The sequence below is a fragment of the Lissotriton helveticus genome, chromosome 2_2, assembly GCF_964261635.1.
Source record: "Lissotriton helveticus chromosome 2_2, aLisHel1.1, whole genome shotgun sequence".
NCBI classification, from domain to species: Eukaryota; Metazoa; Chordata; class Amphibia; order Caudata; family Salamandridae; genus Lissotriton; species Lissotriton helveticus.
Window position 1 is genome coordinate 372,507,615 of NC_136060.1, and position 18,246 is coordinate 372,525,860.

An 18,246-nucleotide genomic window follows, 5' to 3' on the forward strand; every position below is an offset into this window, starting at 1 on the left:
GGAAACAGATGAAAGCTATGCAGTTCGACATAACTATAAGATATACTGTATCAACCAAGATAAAGTTTAGAATACTTTTTTTACAACAAATTATGGGCCAGATGTAAAACGGGAAATCACCCCGTTTACGACTGCAAAATTGGTCTTCCCGATGTACAAACCCTATTTTGCGAGTCGGTAAGCTATTACCAATTCTCAAAATAGGGTTTGCGACTCTCTAAAAAAGCAGTCACAGACATGGTGGTCTGCTGACCCCAGCAGGCCACCATCCCTGTGAGGGTTATCCATTCCTAAAGACGTTGCAAATAGTACCTGCCTCATGAATATTAATATGGCAGGCAATTTGCAACCCCATTAGGAATCGCTAACAGTGTCTGAGACACTGTTGTAAATTGTATTTTGCGATTCGCAAATGTAAGGGTTGAACATCTGGCTCTAAATGACTAATTCTCTGAAATTGACAGTCTCTTTAAATACCTTATCTGCACGATTTTTTGTTGCACTTGTAATACTGGTTTTCAGTTGAGAAGAAACTTTCTGCAATACATCAAACCACCTGGAAAAAACAAAGATAGCTGTAATAAAATATGTTTAAAGAATACAAACAAGGTCATAAAATACTTACAAAATTAATAAGAAATTAGATGATGCGGGCTACATGGGGGGCGGAGGGGCAAATAGCATCTTAACCGCATCATATCTCACCCGAAAAGATGCTTTCAACTGCAGAGAAGCAGGGTGGAGTGGGAAGCTGAAAAGTTCTCGGAGTATTTAGGAATACAAGCATAAGCATGTTGCAAGTTACTAAGTCATCTGGAAGCCATTTCTGTGGACAGAAAGCTAAAGCCATGAAAAATAAATAGAGATTTCATGTGGAACCATTCATAGAGGAGAAGGCCATGGCACCTACTGGATGATTACGGGACTCCAGGGAATGAATACAATAATAGAGGCATGGGAAACGGAGTGTTTAGAAACAGCTTCAAAGGAAGGAGGACACTTGATAAATCATCCTTGGAGAGGAACTCTATGAGAAATATTAGCTACAGCCTCCCTGTAAGGCCAGGTGGGGGCAAAGGGCAGGTGAAATAGAACTCCTTCTGGCAGCAATAGAGACTTGGATACAGATTTCAAGGAAAGCTCATGGACTACTGTGAGGAGACCCGTTGACCCCCCCCCCCCAATAATAATATAAGAATAATAAAAGAAATCAGTAATTTCCCTTAAACTGTAGCTCTGCAATGTTGGTATCTTTCGTAAATTCACATGCTTGAATAATTTCCCATATTTAGGCTAAGAATACCTACGTGTTTTTAAGCGTAACAACCAGGAGGAACAGTCGCATAGGAAAAACATTAGTGTTCGTTTATTGACATACCAATAAATGAGGAGGGAACTACCCTTTTGTCAGGAAAAGGATTGGGTAAACAATCAAACCAAAACTCCTTCTCCTGATTTTGACAACAAGACTTGTAATGCTATCCAATCCTAGGCAGAGATTGCACAAAGCGGGAAATCAGTCTAGGCGTGGGTTACCAAATTTACAACTTAATCAATTGCAGATCAGTATTGACATGAACAAATATTGCAAACACAAAGTTAAAAATTTCATTCATTTATTAAATTTTTTTTTTGTTAAAAACACGAATACATTATATCATATGTATTCTGCAGACAATTCTATGTATATTACTATAAAATGTTTTTCAACTCTATTAAAAACCAATTCCTAAATACTGCTACTAAGCGTTGTTGCATAAATCTCAATATACATCAAATTTCTCAAACATACAGAGCTAACTATCTCATTCCATCACTGTACAACTTGTTTATTACACATAGAGAACAAACTGCCGACGCGGCGTTTCGGTGCCTCACACAATCTTGCACCTTCTTCAGGACTTGTTCATTAACATGTTATCTACAAAAAACATGTCACAATATATTCCAATTAGGTCCAATATTAGATCTGACAATTGCACATCGATTCATTTACATTCTACCTCTAATTCCCTACTATTTGGTAACCCCGCCTCAATCATCTGTATCTCGTCTTTGAGTGTCATGTTTTACTAAGATTCCCCATTTGCAGGGTTCAATTTTGAACTTTCTTATTACACCGCTTTTTCTCATTTTTTATTTTTATATACGAGGTATTTTGACATACATCGGTTTGCTCTCTCAAATTTTAGATCTGGTTTTGTTCGCGGCCCATGTTCTGCCATGCAATAAGTCCCCTTATTCCTACAGTATCAGGGTAACAATTTTAAACGAAATATCAGGGTAACCATGTTAAACGAAACAGAGGGAGGAATTTTCACACACTTTGCATATACTCTTGATCTAATATTACAGTCACTCTGTGCTTATTACCTGTTAATGTTGACGTATAACATTCTCTACCATTCCTCTTTGTTATTAAGACCTGTTTTATATGTACTGAACCTCGACATATAATATTGTTCTCTCCTTTTCTGTTTTTTGGTTAAATCTCCTCCCCTCTTGTTTAGACTTATAACCTCCAGAACACACCATGAGATGGTCTTAATAAGGGGACTTACTGCATGGCAGAACACGGGCCGCGAACAAAACCAGATCTAAAATTTGAGAGAGCAAACCGATGTATGTCAAAATACCTCGTATATAAAAATAAAAAATGAGAAAAAGCGGTGTAATAAGAAAGTTCAAAATTGAACCCTGCAGATTGTCTATGAGAGGCCAGGCATTAATAGGGAAATATTGGTCCTTTTAAGATAATCTACAGTGTATGCAATGAGATAGTTGTATACATCTAGATACATACTGAAGAAAATACAACTGTAATTAACCAGTCAAAGATGGCGGCCGTTTTAGAACTTGAAAAATGCCGACCTGCATACACTACCGGTATACACTGGATGTATTGAGGACTAACTCAATGATGCAGAAAGAGTTAAATTTGCAAAGAAAGAGTTTCGTATAATAAGAAAAAAGTCGCCCGTATTTTAACACGTAAAATAGGGACTACTTGAGTAATCGACAACGGGTGCTCTTATACCCCATTAATGAATTAACAGCTCAACATTAATAATAATAATTAGAATGCCTACAGACACGCACATAATAACAGTGCGATACAGGAGGATTTAAATATAAAAAGTGATCGAGCGGTATTCTAATTGAAAATTAAACACACTACAAGATGGCGGCCGTGCTAGGGATCACAAACACCCGGCATACAGTGGGCGGCCCACACTAAGCGACCAGATGAAAGTAATTATCCAATTAGGGAGTATATTTAAACTGGCGTACTGAGAGAAGAAATCACTCTCAGAAGACACGTGGAGCAGGAAGACGCCGTGCAGTTCAGCTACTTTAAACAAGTAAGGTTGGGGTAGTTAGATTAATTGGAGAAAGGGTGGTGTTAGGCATAGGACACTGCACTAACAGCATTTTAGACATTGTTTTATGTCTTTCCACAGTTGGCAGGCAATCCACAAAAACTGCAATATAGTGGCCCTTGTTTCCATATTTAACATAAATAAGAAGGTGGAATTCAAGTTTAAAAGCAGGTTCTTGCACTAACCAAAGGTAAGATCACCTAGACAGAGTAAATTGACTCATAAAAAGAAAAAAACCTTAAAATTAAAATTTATAGTATCTTAAACTGCAAATTAATTTGTAGATTTAATTGTGTGAGAAGAGCAGTGAACAGTAAGCTCCCAGAGGCGTCATCCTATCATCACAAGTTATCAAGAGATAGGACCGGCAAGGCCCCGAGTTAAAAGATGTGGTAAGAAAGAACTGACATTGAGTGGAGGGAAACCATATAAATAAAAATTCTTAAATTAAAAATAGATTTTTATGTCTCAACAGGATTGAAGTTGGTCCCTCTCTTTTTTAATCAACCTGGATGTGTATTAAACATAGCTACTTTAAAGGTAATAACAGTAGCACACCACAGATAAATGACTGAGGAAACATGTCAAAGACCTAGGGTATTAAAAACAAGACCCACTTGTGTTTTTCTCCTAGAATAAACAAGATGACACATCATCAACACTGTTTCATAGCATAATAGCTGAAGACAACCCACTCCGAAAAGTGACAAGGGAGTGCCAGGAAGGAAATATATACCTGGGTAAGAATATATAGTGTTCTAGGGTTGGTACTTTGATGATTAAGATAGGACAAAGATTAAAGTACCCACAACTAAATTTGTTAACAACTATGTCCCATGAAGTAATTTGAGGACACGTTATCTTGGCATTAATGGTATATATATATATGCCAGGTAGTCTTGTTTTTCATGAAGACTAAGAAATGGGGAATCTTAGTAAAACATGAGACTCAAAGACGAGATACAGATCACATTGAGGCGGGGTTACCAAATAGTAGGGCATTAGAGGTAGAATGTAAATGAATCAATGTGCAATTGTCAGATCTAATATTGGACCTAATTGTAATATATTGTGACATGTTTTTTGTGGATACCATGTTAATGAACAAGTCCTGAAGAAGGTGCAAGATTGTGTGAGGCACTGAAACGCCGCGTCGACAGTTTGTTCTCTATGTGTAATAAACAAGTTGTACAGTGATGGAATGAGATAGTTAGCTCTGTATGTTTGAGAAATTTGATGTATATTGAGATTTATGCAACAACGCTTAGTAGCAGTATTTAGGAATTGGTTTTTAATAGAGTTGAAAAACATTTTATAGTAATATGCATAGAATTGTCTGCAGAATACATATGATATAATGTATTAGTGTTTTTAACAAAAAAATTTAATAAATGAATGAAATTTTTAACTTTGTGTTTGCAATATTTGTTCATGTCAATACTGATCTGCAATTGATTAAGTTGTAAATTTGGTAACCCACGCCTAGACTGATTTCCCGACTTGTGCAATCTCTGCCTAGGATAGGATAGCATTATAAGTCTTGTTGTCAAAATCAGGAGATGGAGTTTTTGTTTATGAAGGACGTTTATTGACATATTCAGCTGCTTTGAAACTATTCAACATTAGTCAATGAGGATATTGTGTTTAGCTCTCCACAAAAGCTAGAGGCCACTATCAGGGGTGAGGAAATACTCTGGCCTGCTGCAAATACAATGGCCTGCTGCCTGTGACATATGAATTGGCATACAGGGACAAGAAGTTTTAATGTTTAGTTGTTCACAGGAAAAACATGTCAGTCATTGAGGCACAGGAAAACATGTACTCCTTACCTCCTAAGATTGGCCGCGAGCATAGGCATCATTTCTGTGAATACTCGAGAGACTGAGGCAAGGCCGAAAGAGAGAATAGTTAATTAAATGTGTACCTGGCCCAGGTAGCGCTTGTGATAATGGAGGACGGGTACATGGAAGTATGTATCCTGCAAGTCCAGGGACACCATCGAGTTTCCTGGGTCTATGGAGGACCGAATTTGAGCCGGGTGATCATTTTGAATTTGTCCTTACACAGAAAGAAACTCAACAGGTAAGTGTCCAGGATAAGCCTGAGGACACCCATCCACCTTTGGTAGGAGAAAGTAGAACGAATAACATATTCACCTTTCTCTTAGTCCAGTACACCTTCAATAGCACACTAGGTTTGCCTTTTGCGGCAGTACTCTCCGAGTCTGCTTTGTCATCTGGTATGGAAGGAAGACAGGGTGGAGAGGACATAATAGAGGGTAAAGAGTAGCCCCTTTGGAGGACTGGTAGGATCAATCTGTCTGACATGATGAATCTCCAGCTGAGGAGGGTCAATGCTGTATCCTTTCCATCAAAGGCCTGATATGAATTGTGAAGGATAAACTAAAAAAGCTAGGTGGCTACTGCAGCAGGGGTGGAGGAAATGGAGGACCCGAACCCTGTTACCCTGTGCAGTGTCTGCCGGTGCCACATGGGTGGCCCTGAAGGGCAGGGGAGCCTGATGCACCACTAGTTAGGAAGGCAGACGAGGTATATAGGCCAGACGCCTGGAATCGCCTCCAAATCTCCTAAATTAATGAGAAATTGTCTAAAGCCCCAAAGAGCTGTGGCTCGGGTTTCTTCAAGTCTCTCAAGCGGCAAGTCCGCTTTTTTTCACAAAGAGCCTGGATACATAGAAGGGCATATTCATTACAGATGCCTGTGTATCACCAGAAAGCCCATCCATGTGTGCCTCATAAGCACAACACTGGTGCCAGCCACCTTTGCCAAGGCAGTCAGGGTCCAGTCCTGCACGAATTACTGCATCTTGACCATTATTTATTACCTGCACCAGAAAAGCTCTGAGGCCTCAGGGACTGGCGTCACAGAGTATGTGCGTACCTAACCAATAAGCAACTTGCATTCATGAACCCAAGGGACAGGTTTGTGTATGAAAACATCCTCTTACCACAAGCATCAATCCTTTTGTATTCTCAATCTGCGGAAGTTGGGAGGATTACATTAAGCAATTCCAAAATACCGAATTTTACCGATTCGGTATTTCAGAATCGGTAAATGGTATGTAGGTATTGATTCGGTAAATTTTACAGAATCGGTAAAATTCGGTAATTGGAGGCCCATAGGAATGAATGAGAATTACCAGGGGAAGACTTACAAGGGTGGCAGGGTGTCACATTGACACCCTGTTGCATCCCTGAATAGTGCATGGGTGCACATATGGCAGACATACATGCCCTTAGGGCATGTATGTCTGCCACATGGCACTTTTGTAAAAGCACAAGTTTGCTTTTTCAAAGGTTTTCGATATTTACCACCAACTTTTAGTTGGTGGTAAATACCGAATCCTTTACTCAGAAATGCACTCACTTGAGTGCTCCCTACATTAAGGATTCGGTAATTTACCGAATCGGTATTTTAAGAAATCGGTAATTTACCGATTCCTTAAATTACCGATTCGGTAAATTACTGAATCCTTAAATTTGGCCCCTACATCTCAAATGCCCAATAACGGTCGGAAACGGCCGAAATTCGGTCATTTCGGCCGTTACCGACCGGTATTGGGCTACCTACATCGGGCCCTAAGACGGAAGTTATGAGCAGAGGCCTGCACAATTAGACTCGGTGTAGAATGCTAGTTAGGCAGTCCAAATCACTGGGCGCATGCCTGTGATGAAGAGCAATAGGTAAGCTGACAAGATGGCAAGAACAAGGCTTGGACCAAGTAGTCATCAAGGTGTCAGTGAAGGCATCATTAAATGGTAGCAAGCCTCAGATGACATTGGCACTGGCCAGAGGATTTTTGTTATAACCTTTTTGTGTTTGTTTTAATGAAAGGGCAACTGCAGATTTAGCACCCCATCTGCCCTAAAGCCCACAGCTGCAAACAATGCAGTTTATTTTGTTTGTGGTGTATGTGGCGAGTCAAGCGCTGTTTCATGGGGGTGATTAGACTGCTAGTATTTTGTAAATCCAAGTATGGCAAAGTGAAGGCGTAGTAAACCTTGACACTCCTTCTCATGGTCAGTATCCTTGGGAATCCTGTGTGTTTCTTATTCAAAGTCAGCATCCGAGCCTAAATGCTGCATCGCAGCAGAGGCATCAGGCTAGATTCAGGCTGCAGAATAACGGGTTGCCCTTTTGTAATCTTGGAGCATGCGAGGGCTGGCATCAGTTCATGGTCCAACATGGGTGTTGACACTTGGGTAACTGGCATGGATAATGAGGCTGGTGTGGAAGTCTGTACCAGAGTCTGTATGGGCCTGGTTACAGGTTCCTAAGGCACAGACGATATGAGGAAAGGACCATCCGGTGATAAAAGTGACTGGAGGTCTCCTAATGCTCCACACCAAAGGGAGTTGGAATCGCCCTAAAGATATGCACCATGGCCTCTTTGAAGGTCACTATCTGCGCTAGAAAAATCTGGGGGAAATAGGAGAGCATCAGGACTAGCTGTAGAATCTGCTTTGAAATCAGGGGCTTCGACGGAGCGCAATGTTTATCTTGAAGCCCTTACACCTTCTCTTTGGAGCTAGAGTAGCAGGGAAAGGCCTTGCGACAGGGAAGGAGGCTGGGTCAGATCATTTGAGTGGGAAAGAGACCTGAGCTTCAATTGTGACTTCTTCTGTTAGTCAATGCAAAGCTTTACCTCTCGAACCCCTGAATCGGCCTTGGATGATTAGGGGTGCACATGTTGCACAACTTAGAGTCATGACCGGAGGCCAGGCATAAATAGTATAGGTCCGTGAATGACATAGGCCTCTTGCAGTCTTGCACAGTTTGAAGCCCAAAGTTTTTGCAGGGAGATGTAGGACATGATTTACTAGCATACTGTCTGACAATTTCGGAGCTGTCCTAAGAACAGCAACAAGTTGGGAGCAATGCTGCGGATCTGCATCATAAGGCTGGTAATGAACTGACTTTAAAGCGCAGGGGCAGCGCTTATATGCAGCTCTGCCATGGCCGGTACGAAGCCAATGTGGAGCAGCATAATGCCATCTGTCGGCGGGCAGGAGCACTTCTGCTAAAGTTCTCTGGATCAGGTATTACCTGGGGATATTCAAAAGGAGAGGAATAGGTAGTTAGAAGTATCCACAAGAAATGTTTTATACTGACATGGGCACATGATTTTTAGGTTTCGCCCTGGGCGTTGCAACTGCGTAGCAGTTGCTCCACCCACGGCGAAACCTCATGATCCTAGATATGGACTTTGGTTCCGCCTCTGTCTCCCATTGGCTAGCTCCATAAATGGAGGCTAGCCATTGGGAGACAGAGGCTGTCAATCACGCTTTCTCGTGAAAACGCGATTCGGGGGCGTTTCTCTGTCTTTTTTTAAGTCCCGCCCCTTTGTCCTGGGCCGCGCTGCCATTGGCTGCCGGCCCGGGACACCCCCATGTCGTCATTCCCGGGCCGCGCTGTGATTGGCTGGCCGGCCCGGGACCTGACTTGAGCTTGCCTCTGCGTGCTCAACCTCGTTTCTGTAACCGTACAGAATTACAGTTTGCAGGTTTCTATTGCTTCCCCGCATACCACTGTGTACAATTCTAATTACGTTTTTAATTTGTATGCCGCTGAAGAGCAGGATTTTGTTGTGTTTAAATATGGATTAGTAGGTGACTCCCTTGATATGGTCTCCCTGCTCTGGGTCAAATCGTGGTTAGGTGTTAGCTCGCCGGAGGTGCACCGTGACTTCAACCCCCAACAATCTAATATATTTGAGATTTCGGGTAAAGTCCGCGCTATATAAAAACGCATTAAATACATAATAAATTGTGGTAACCTTTTGTCCCGGGCCGCGCTGTTATTAAATAAATAATAAATTGTGGTAACCTTTTGTCCCGGGCCGCGCTGTGATTGGCTGCTGGCCCGGCGTGTGAGTTATATTGAGAGCTTGCCTCTGCGTGCGCAACCTCGTTTCTGTAACCGTACAGAATTACCGTTTGCAGGTTTCTATTGCTTCCCCGCATACCACTGTGTACAATTCTAATTATGTTTTTTATTTGTATGCCGCTGAAGAGCAGGATTTTGTTGGGTTTAAATATGGATTAGTAGGTGACTCCCTTGATATGGTCTCCCTGCTCTGGGTCAAATCGTGTTTAGGTGTTAGCTCGCCGGTGGTGCACCGTGACTTCAACCCCCAACAATCTAATATATTTGAGATTTCGGGTAAAGTCTGCGCTATATAAAAACGCATTAAATAAATAATAAATTGTGGTAACCTTTTTCAATATTTCGTTACAGTATCTGACTGGAAAAACGATTTCGAGGAGATCAACATGCAAGTGTCTCCTCTAACATATTGATTAGAGCTGCGCGAACCCATGAAACATCGAGCTTGTCTCTGGCTCCATAACGAGCCGAGCTTTCGTGTACATTCTGCCTGCCTCCCTCTATCCAGGACGTGTGGCCTTAAGATCAGAGCCGCCGGTTGGCTCGATGTCCACAATTTAAGCCTCTCCTCGCCTATAAATAATGCACGTGACCTTGTTTAACATAACAGTTGCTCATGTAAAGCGCTAGGTTGAGTTTGCGCTATATTTAACATGCATTGGTAAAGCCAGTAGGTGTCGCCTATGCGAAATTCATTGGCTTTGTCAATGTTTTTCGGCATGTCGGTATTTTTTGGTCTGGGCTACACAGAATAACGGGTCTTGTTACATTCGCGTTGCACAGGGTGCTAATGTGTGCTGTCATCAATGCGGCCCTCTGCATGGCATGAACTGATGCAGGATGTAAGCGAACCACTCCATTCCGATTTCTGACGAGCTCCTTGCACTTCATTGATGCAGCTTGTAGTAAAAAAAAACAGCAATTGTGAGCCAATGTAAACTGCTTAATATAGGGCTGATAAGCTCCCACCCACCTGCATCCATTACCAGTCTTGCAGCAGTGTGGAAAGTTTGGGAGTCTTCTGAAGACTTTCTTAATAGGTCAAAATAACAAGAGCAGCAGTAATACAGTCCAAGTCAGAGCTTCGCAGATGCTTTCAGACGGATATAGTTAAAGTTAGGATACGAGAAGATAAAAGCCATAACATTTTGTAAGATAGCTGACATGGTCTTTTTTGAAGACCACAGTTTGCGCAATCCTTATCGGCATCACTTTATGGGTAACCAGCAGTTCCTTTGGTTCGGACCTTGAAAGCACTGGTTACAGCTGGGATTTGTTGGTGTTAAACGCCAGCTAACTCTCCTTAATTCAATTAGAAATGTACTCAAATAGCTTAGTCAGATGCTTAACACCAGCCTGGTAATCTCCAGGTCAAAGAAAGCACGAGCTGCATATCACCAGAGTATATGTCAAAGCCAATCCTCCAGTAAGCTAACCACCCATTGCTGACAGTCTTTGATGGACTATCACATCACTTATAGTAGCTCGGGATACAATGCCAATAGCTCTAACTTTGGCAAAGGCGAAACCGTTGCATTGTAAATGCTTGTTTGTTGTTGTAAGTGTTCTGAATGTATTTACTAAGTTTAGTTACGAGTGTTGTAGTTAATAGTTTGTGAAATCAACCTGTAATAATGAAATCTGATTTTCTGAGGAAGTTTGTTTTGGTATGCAACTGAAGTAGGAGCATTTATTTTGTTAAATAGGTTTCAGTGACAGTGAATAGAATTGTGCACAATATATACAAGGTATGTAAAGAGGGAGGCCTGGAAACGTATTTTGAAACACAAGTAAAGTTTTAAACCCTTCCCTGGCTAGGCCTTCCGACCCAACCCCCGTGCCAAGCCTTTTTTTGGGGCTATTTAGGGTAGTTCGCCCCGTAACCTTTTGTCCGCATAAGGTATCCAGGCCAAATTTGCTTCCTTCTTTTCCAACATCCTGAGAATTCTAAAGGTACCCAGGGTTTGTCAATTTCCCTGGAAGGGGTGAGAAATATGGCAAAATACAGGTAAGGTTTTTTATTTGGGGAGATGTGGGGGGAGGACTGCAGAAGAAAGTGTCTGTTTCTTTCCCTGTAAATAGTATCAACGAAGATTTTGCGGTGCTAATATCACCGTCTTTCCTGCTTTAAGAAACAGGCAGACTCTTCTATGAAAACCAAATTCTTTTACACAGTTTTGGCATTTTACCAGGCCATAGCCTATTTTTGGGGATAATAATAGATCCCGGGAGGCTATACATTTCTAGAAAGTAGACAAAAATCAGAATTCAGCAATGGGTTATTTGTGTAGATCTTTCAAGGTTTTCCTATAGAAAGTAACAGTTTAATTTTTTTTTTTAAATTGAATTGAAAAAACAGCGATTTGTGCCAAAGTTTTAACCTGTAAATTCATTCTACCTGTAGCAGATTTTTGAAAGCAATATATCATTACGTCCGCTGGACCCTTCTGGCTGTGGGGCTATATAGGGCTTGTAGGTTCATCAAGAATCCGAGGTACCCAGGGCCAATAACAGAGCTGAACCTTGCAATGGGTTTTCATTGTGTACCGGGTATACATCAATTAATTTGGTAAAATATAAATAGTGGAAATAGGTATCAAGAAAACCTTTGTATTGCCAAAAAGGGAACAAGAAATGGAGTTTAGAAGCAGTGGTAATTTGCACATCTATGAATTTGTGGGTACCCATATTAGCATGTGAATTAAAGGGCATTTTTCAAAATGACTTTTTTTACGCACTGTCTTACATTTTGGAAAACAGAAATACATAGAAAGACAATTGATAATAAGACTTGTTCTACTATTCTGTATTTCCCCAAAGTCTACAGATAAAAATAGTACCTCACTTGTGTTGGTACCTTTAGTACCTGCAACAGGAAACTGCCCAAAATGCAACGTGGACACATCAAATATTTCCACTGTTATCCAACCCTTTTTTTTTTTTGCAATGTGCCTATCTGTGAATTTTGGGCCCCAGTTCACCCAACGCCCAGGGAAACATAGCAAACCTGTACATTTGTGAAAATTAGACACCAAGGGAAATCTAAGAGGGGGTGACTTTAATGGCTCTCACCAGGTTCTGTTATCCAGAATCCCTTGCAAACCTCAACATTTGTCGATAAAAACACATTTTCCCTCCATTTCTGTGATGGAAATCTCAGGAATCTGAGGGGAGCAACAAACTTCCTTCCACCTAGCATTTCCCCAAGTCTCTCAATAAAAATGGTACCTCACTGGTGTTGGCAGGCTAAGTGCCGGCGAGAGGACATGCCCCAAAACACAAAGTGGTCACATCACATTTTTCCACTGAAAATTGACCCTCTTTTTTGCAATATACCTAAAGCACAAGTTACTACTTGTGTAACGATATATCTGTAAGAGACTTTAGTTAGTATTAGATTCCTTACCTTAGAATATCCCCAGGCGTCAGACTGGATCCGCAAATTTTTTGAGTAGCAGTACCCTTGCGCGTCGGTAGGCGTCGTCTGCTGCTCCGCGTCCGTCGTCGGCGCCGTGATGATGTCGTCGGAGTACTTAGACGCCACCTCCGCGTGCTGATGTCAGTTGTTAGATACAGCTTTTCCGCGCCAGAAGCGCTGAGCCATGTTAAAAACCAACACTGGTGCCATTGAAACTAGGGCCCTGAAAGGGGGTAACCCTAACCCTAGATATCGGTCCGCAGAACGGGGAGGATGGGTGGGTCGGTAAGGAATCTAATACTAACTAATGTCTCTTACAGATATATCGTTACACAAGTAGTAACTTGTGCATCTGAAAGAGACACGTTAGTATTAGATTCCTTACCTTAGAATAGATACCCCAACAATACCAACCCCGGTGGTAGGTCTGCGAACCAATAATGACACCAGAAAGTCCTGGAGGACAGAACGGCCAAAGAAGCCATCCCTCCGGACTTGGCTGTCCAGGCAGTAGTGCCTTGCAAACGTGTGCAGCGATGTCCACATAGCTGCCTGACAGATTCTTGTAAGGGCACTCCCCGGCCCAGGGCAGTTGTAGTCGCCATGGCTCGGGTGGAATGAGCCCACAATCCAACAGGGGGCTCCTTTTTAGCCAAGGAGTAACATGCCTGGATACACAAGATGATCCACCGGGAGATGGTCCTCTTGTGCACCGCTTTCCCCTTCTTAGCGCCCACGTAACCAACAAAGAGTTGGTCATCCACCCGGAACTGGCATGTGCGATCCAAGTAGAATGAGAGCGCACGTTTTGGGTCCAGACGGTGGATCGCTCTTCCTCTTTAGAGGGATGCGGTGGCGGGAAGAAGGTTGGCAAGGTGATAGACTGCCCGATGTGGAAGGCCGTGACAACCTTGGGCAGGAAAGATGGCTTAGTACGCAACACCACTTTGTCCGGATGGACAGAAAGGAAAGGTGGAGTACAAGAAAGGGCCTGGAGCTCACTCACTCTCCTGGCAGAGGTGATGGCAACCAGGAAAGCAGTCTTCAGAGTAAGAAGGCGGAGAGGACAGTTGTGAAGTGGCTCAAAGGGAGCACACATCAGAAACGTAAGAACCAGGTTCAAGTCCCACTGAGGCATCACAAACGGAACAGGAGGGAACGTGTGTGTGATGCCCTTAAGAAATCTATTTACAATGGGGGACTTGAACAAAGAAGGTTGATCAGGCAGCCTCAGAAATGCTGAAAGGGAGCCCTTGAGAGTGCCCAGAGCAGAGCCCTGCTGGGCAAGAGAAAGAAGGAAGAGAAGGACCTCAGAGAGGGGCAGCAAAAGTATCCACAGCCTTTGCTGTGCACCATGCCACAAATCTGTTCCACCTGCAGGCGTATACCGACTTCGTGGAGGGACGTCTGGCTGCCAGAATGACATTACAGACTTCAGGAGGCAAGTCAAATGGCCTCAACTGTCGCCGCTCAATCTCCAAGCATGGAGGTGGAGACTGGACAGGTTCGGGTGGAGGACCGTCCTCTGCTGCTGCGACAGAAGGTCCTCCCGAAGAGGCAGACGAACCGGGGGATCCACTGACATACTCAGTAGCTCTGGATACCAGTACCTTCATGCCCAGTCCGGAGCCACAAGGATGACTTGGGCCCGGTCGTGTTTGATCTTCTTCAGCACTCTGGGCAGAAGTGGTATAGGCGGAAAGGCGTACAATAGACTGCAACTCCACTCGCGACGAAAAGCGTCTCCGAGCGAGTGCCGCCTTGGAAATTCTAGGGCGCAGAACTGATGACATTGCGCGTTCTCTTCGGTGGCGAATAGATCTAACCAAGGCTCTCCCCATTGCTGAAAGAGGCCTTGCGCCACGTCCGAGTTCAGACGCCATTCGTGATCCATCATGCACCGACGGCTGAGCTCGTCCGCCCTGGCGTTCAGAGATCCTGCCAGGTGTTGAGCCACCAAGGTCACGCCCTGGTGTTCCAGCCATTGCCAGAGGCGCAGCCTCCTGGCAAAGGGTCCACCACCCCACCCCGCCCTGTTTGTTGCAGTACCACATGGCGGTGGTGTTGTCCGTGAACACCTGCACTACACTCCCCCCGGACAGAGGGGAGGAATGCCTTCAGTGCTAAACGAATCAACCGTAACTCCAACAGGTTGATGTGGAGCCGGGCCTCCGCCGGAGACCAGAGGCCTCTGATCTCCGCCTCTCCCATGTGGCCTCCCCAGCACTGGAGGGACGCGTCCGTCACAACTACGTGCTCCGGTTGGGGAAGGGAGAGGGATCTGCCGCTGACCCAATCGCGGTCCGTGAGCCACCACTGCAGCTGTCTCGCAGTGCCCTCCGAGATCAGGACGTGGTCGGACAGGTTACCCTGATTCTGGGCCCACTGAAACTTCAGGTCCCACTACAGAGCCCGCATCCGCCACCTGGCGTGATGCACCAGTAGGATGCAGGAGGCCATCCGCCCCAGAAGCCGCAGCGTCAACCTGACCGAGACCCGGGATAACGGCTGAAAGATGGGAATCAGAGCCTGAATATCCAGGACCCGCTGTTCAGGTGGATAAACCCGAAACCGCGCCGAGTCGAGAACTGCTCCGATGAAGAGGAGCTTCTGAGAGGGGCACAGGTGTGACTTCGGCACATTGATGGAGAACCCCAGCTGGTGCAGGAGATCTGCCGTAGTCTGGAGTTGGCTGACGACTGTCTGGGGCGAGCCCGCCTTCAACAACCAGTCGTCGAGGTAGGGGAAGACTGAAACCCCTAACCTGCGCAGATGAGCTGCGACCACCGCCATCACCTTTGTGAACACCCGTGGGGCGCTGGTAAGGCCGAAGGGGAGCACGGTGTACTGAAAGTGCTCGTGGCCAACCGTGAACCGCAGGTAGCGCCAGTGGGCCGGCAGGACGGGGATGTGGAAATAAGCGTCCTGCAAGTCCAACGCTACCATCCAGTCTCCTGGGTCCAGGGCAGCTAAGACCTGAGCCAGTGTCAGCATTTTGAACTTCTCCTTCCGGAGGAAGCCGTTGACGTTCCGTAGGTCCAAGATAGGGCGTAGGCCCCCTTTGCCCTTCTTGGGTACCAGAAAGTAGTGGGAGTAGCAACCACACCCTACTTCTGGCCCAGTAACGCGCTCAATGGCCCCCTTGGCCAAGAGGGCCGTAACTTCCTCCTGCAGAAGTCGCAAATGATACCCCGATACACGGTGCTTCTGCGGTGGCATAGCTGGAGGAGTCGCCTCGAAGGGGAGGGAGTAGCCCCTTCGGACGATCTGCAGCACCCACCTGTCCGATGTGACGGTGCGCCAGTGGAGGAGGTGATGGCGAACCCTGCCCCCCACTGGCATCACATGGGCCTGAAAGCACAGACTAGGAGGGTTTTGAGGTGGATGCTGCGGGGGAAGGTGTGGACTGACCTCGCCGTTGTCCCCGACCGCCACCACAGCGGTTTCCACGGCCGCCACCGCGTTGGGTATTTACCCTGCGGAGCGTGGCTGGCAGCACGTGTGGGTACACCCCTTCCGTGGCCACGAAAGGAATGAAAGGCAGCCGATTGCTGGCACGGGGCCGAGAGGCCCAAGGAATTGGCCGTAGCCCTGGAGTCCTTAAAGCGCTCAAGCGCATGGTCTGCCTTGTCGCCAAAAAGGGGACGGCCATCAAACGGCATGTCCATCAGTGTGTTTTGGACATCGGCTGAAAAGTTGGCGGACCTCAACCAGGCATGGCGTCTGACCGCCACCGTCGTTGCCATCGCTCTACCTAGTGAGTCGGTGGTATCCAGCCCACACCGGATAGAATATTTGTCTGCAACCCGGCCCTCCACAAGGGCTTGGCAGAGTTTGGCCCGTACCTCCATCGGACACTCTGGCAGCACTTCCGCAACCGTATCCCACAGAGAGTGGGTGTAGCGGCCCAAGAGGCATGCGGTGTTGGAAGACCGCAGTCCCAGACTAAGGGATGAGAAGATCTTTTTACCATACTGCTCATACCTCTTGGATTCCCTGTCTGGCGGAGCCGACGGGAACGCGGTCGGGGAATTGGAGGCCTGGATAACCAGGCTCTCGGGGGTGGTGTGGGTGGACAGGAAACATGGGTCGCCCGGGGCCGGGCGGTGGCGTCTGGCCACGTTCCTATCTACGGGCGAACCCGTAGCGGGCTTTGACCAAGTGCCCAAAAGAACGTCGGTTAAGGCCTCATTAAACGGCAGCAGAGGCTCGGCTGAGCATGACTGCGGCTTAAGGACCTCGGTGAGGAGGTTAGTCCTCACGGCCGCGACGGGGAGCTCAAGGCCCAAGGCCTTGGCAGCCCTCATCAACACCACACTATAGGTTGCCCCCTCCTCCGTAGCCACGGTAGGAGGCGAGACAAAGCCAGTGTCAGGCGAAGTGTCTATACCACTGGCCTCCCCAAGTTCATCTGCCCAGTCCTCTTGAGACTGGCATTCACGTGCCAGAGGGTCCTCAGACCCTTCCCAATCCTCCACATCACCCATCTCCTGGTACTCAGGGTTAGGAAAATATGGGGCCGGTTCATGGAAAATTAATTCTCCGAGCGGCGCCGCACCGGCGCCGGAACCGAGTCGAGACGGGGACGGCGCCGCCCGAGGACAGCGCCGGAGGTGACACCTGAGGGCTCAGCGCCGGGGAGGTCGTCAAATCCACCGGTGACGACCCGGATCCGGAACCGGATCCAGCGGGGCTCTGCGGCGCCGGGCCCGAAGGCGCCGGCGGCGTCGGAGCCGAAGCACCCGACGGCGTCGGGACCGAAGTCCCCGACCCGCTAGGACCCCCAGACGGGACCGCTGGGCCCGAAGGCGCCGCGGAGCCCGTCGGAGGAGAGAGGGACCTCATGGCCTTGAGGAACCGCTCGATCTCCTCCGGCATCGCGTTAGGCCCAGGGACCGTAGGGTATGAAGCCGGACGCGGCGCCTGCGACTCCGACGGAGCCGCGGGGGCGGTGCCACCTGAACCCCCGGCCACGTCGCGCGAGCGTCGGGGAGTCGGAAGAGCGATGACGTCTCTTCGACTTCTTGTGCTTACCTGACGACTTCGACCCTGAGGAGTGATGTCGACTCCCGGAGCTATGATGGCTCCGCTCCTGCGACCAGTCCCTCGACCTCCGTCCGGACCGGGACCTCTCTTGGCGCGGGGCCGACTGCCGGAGTCGGAACAGGTCTTGTCGTCGTGGTCGACGCAGAGACAGTGGAGACACCGACGGTGAGGGTCCGTGACCGACATCCGCCGGTCGCAATCCTCACAGGGCTTAAAACCAGGCATCCCTACCGGCACCGTTTCGGAGTCGAAGACTCGAAAAAGGAGATCAAAAAGATCAAAAAGATTTAGTCAAAAAGTGCCTAAGGTACCACTTTTTCCGGATCTGCGCTGCTGGCGCGGAAAAAAGAATAACTGACGTCAGCACACGGAGGCGGCATCTAAGTACTCCGACGACATCATCACGGCGCCCACGATGCAGACGACGGACGCGGAGCCGCAGACCACGCCTACCGACTCGCAAGGGTACTGCTACGCAAAAAAATTCTGGATCCAG

General features: G+C 46.6%; 1 protein-coding gene across 2 annotated transcripts in view; it reads right to left on the reverse strand.

Annotated features, from left to right (window-relative positions):
- Window positions 1–18,246, reverse strand: part of HTT (huntingtin) — a 1,924,961-nt gene that overhangs the window by 1,050,475 nt on the left and 856,240 nt on the right. For both annotated transcript variants that reach the window (XM_078678546.1, XM_078678545.1), the window contains one exon: window positions 478–556. In XM_078678546.1, coding sequence (XP_078534672.1) covers window positions 478–556 — 79 coding nt within the window. The remainder of the gene's footprint in view (window positions 1–477; window positions 557–18,246) is intronic.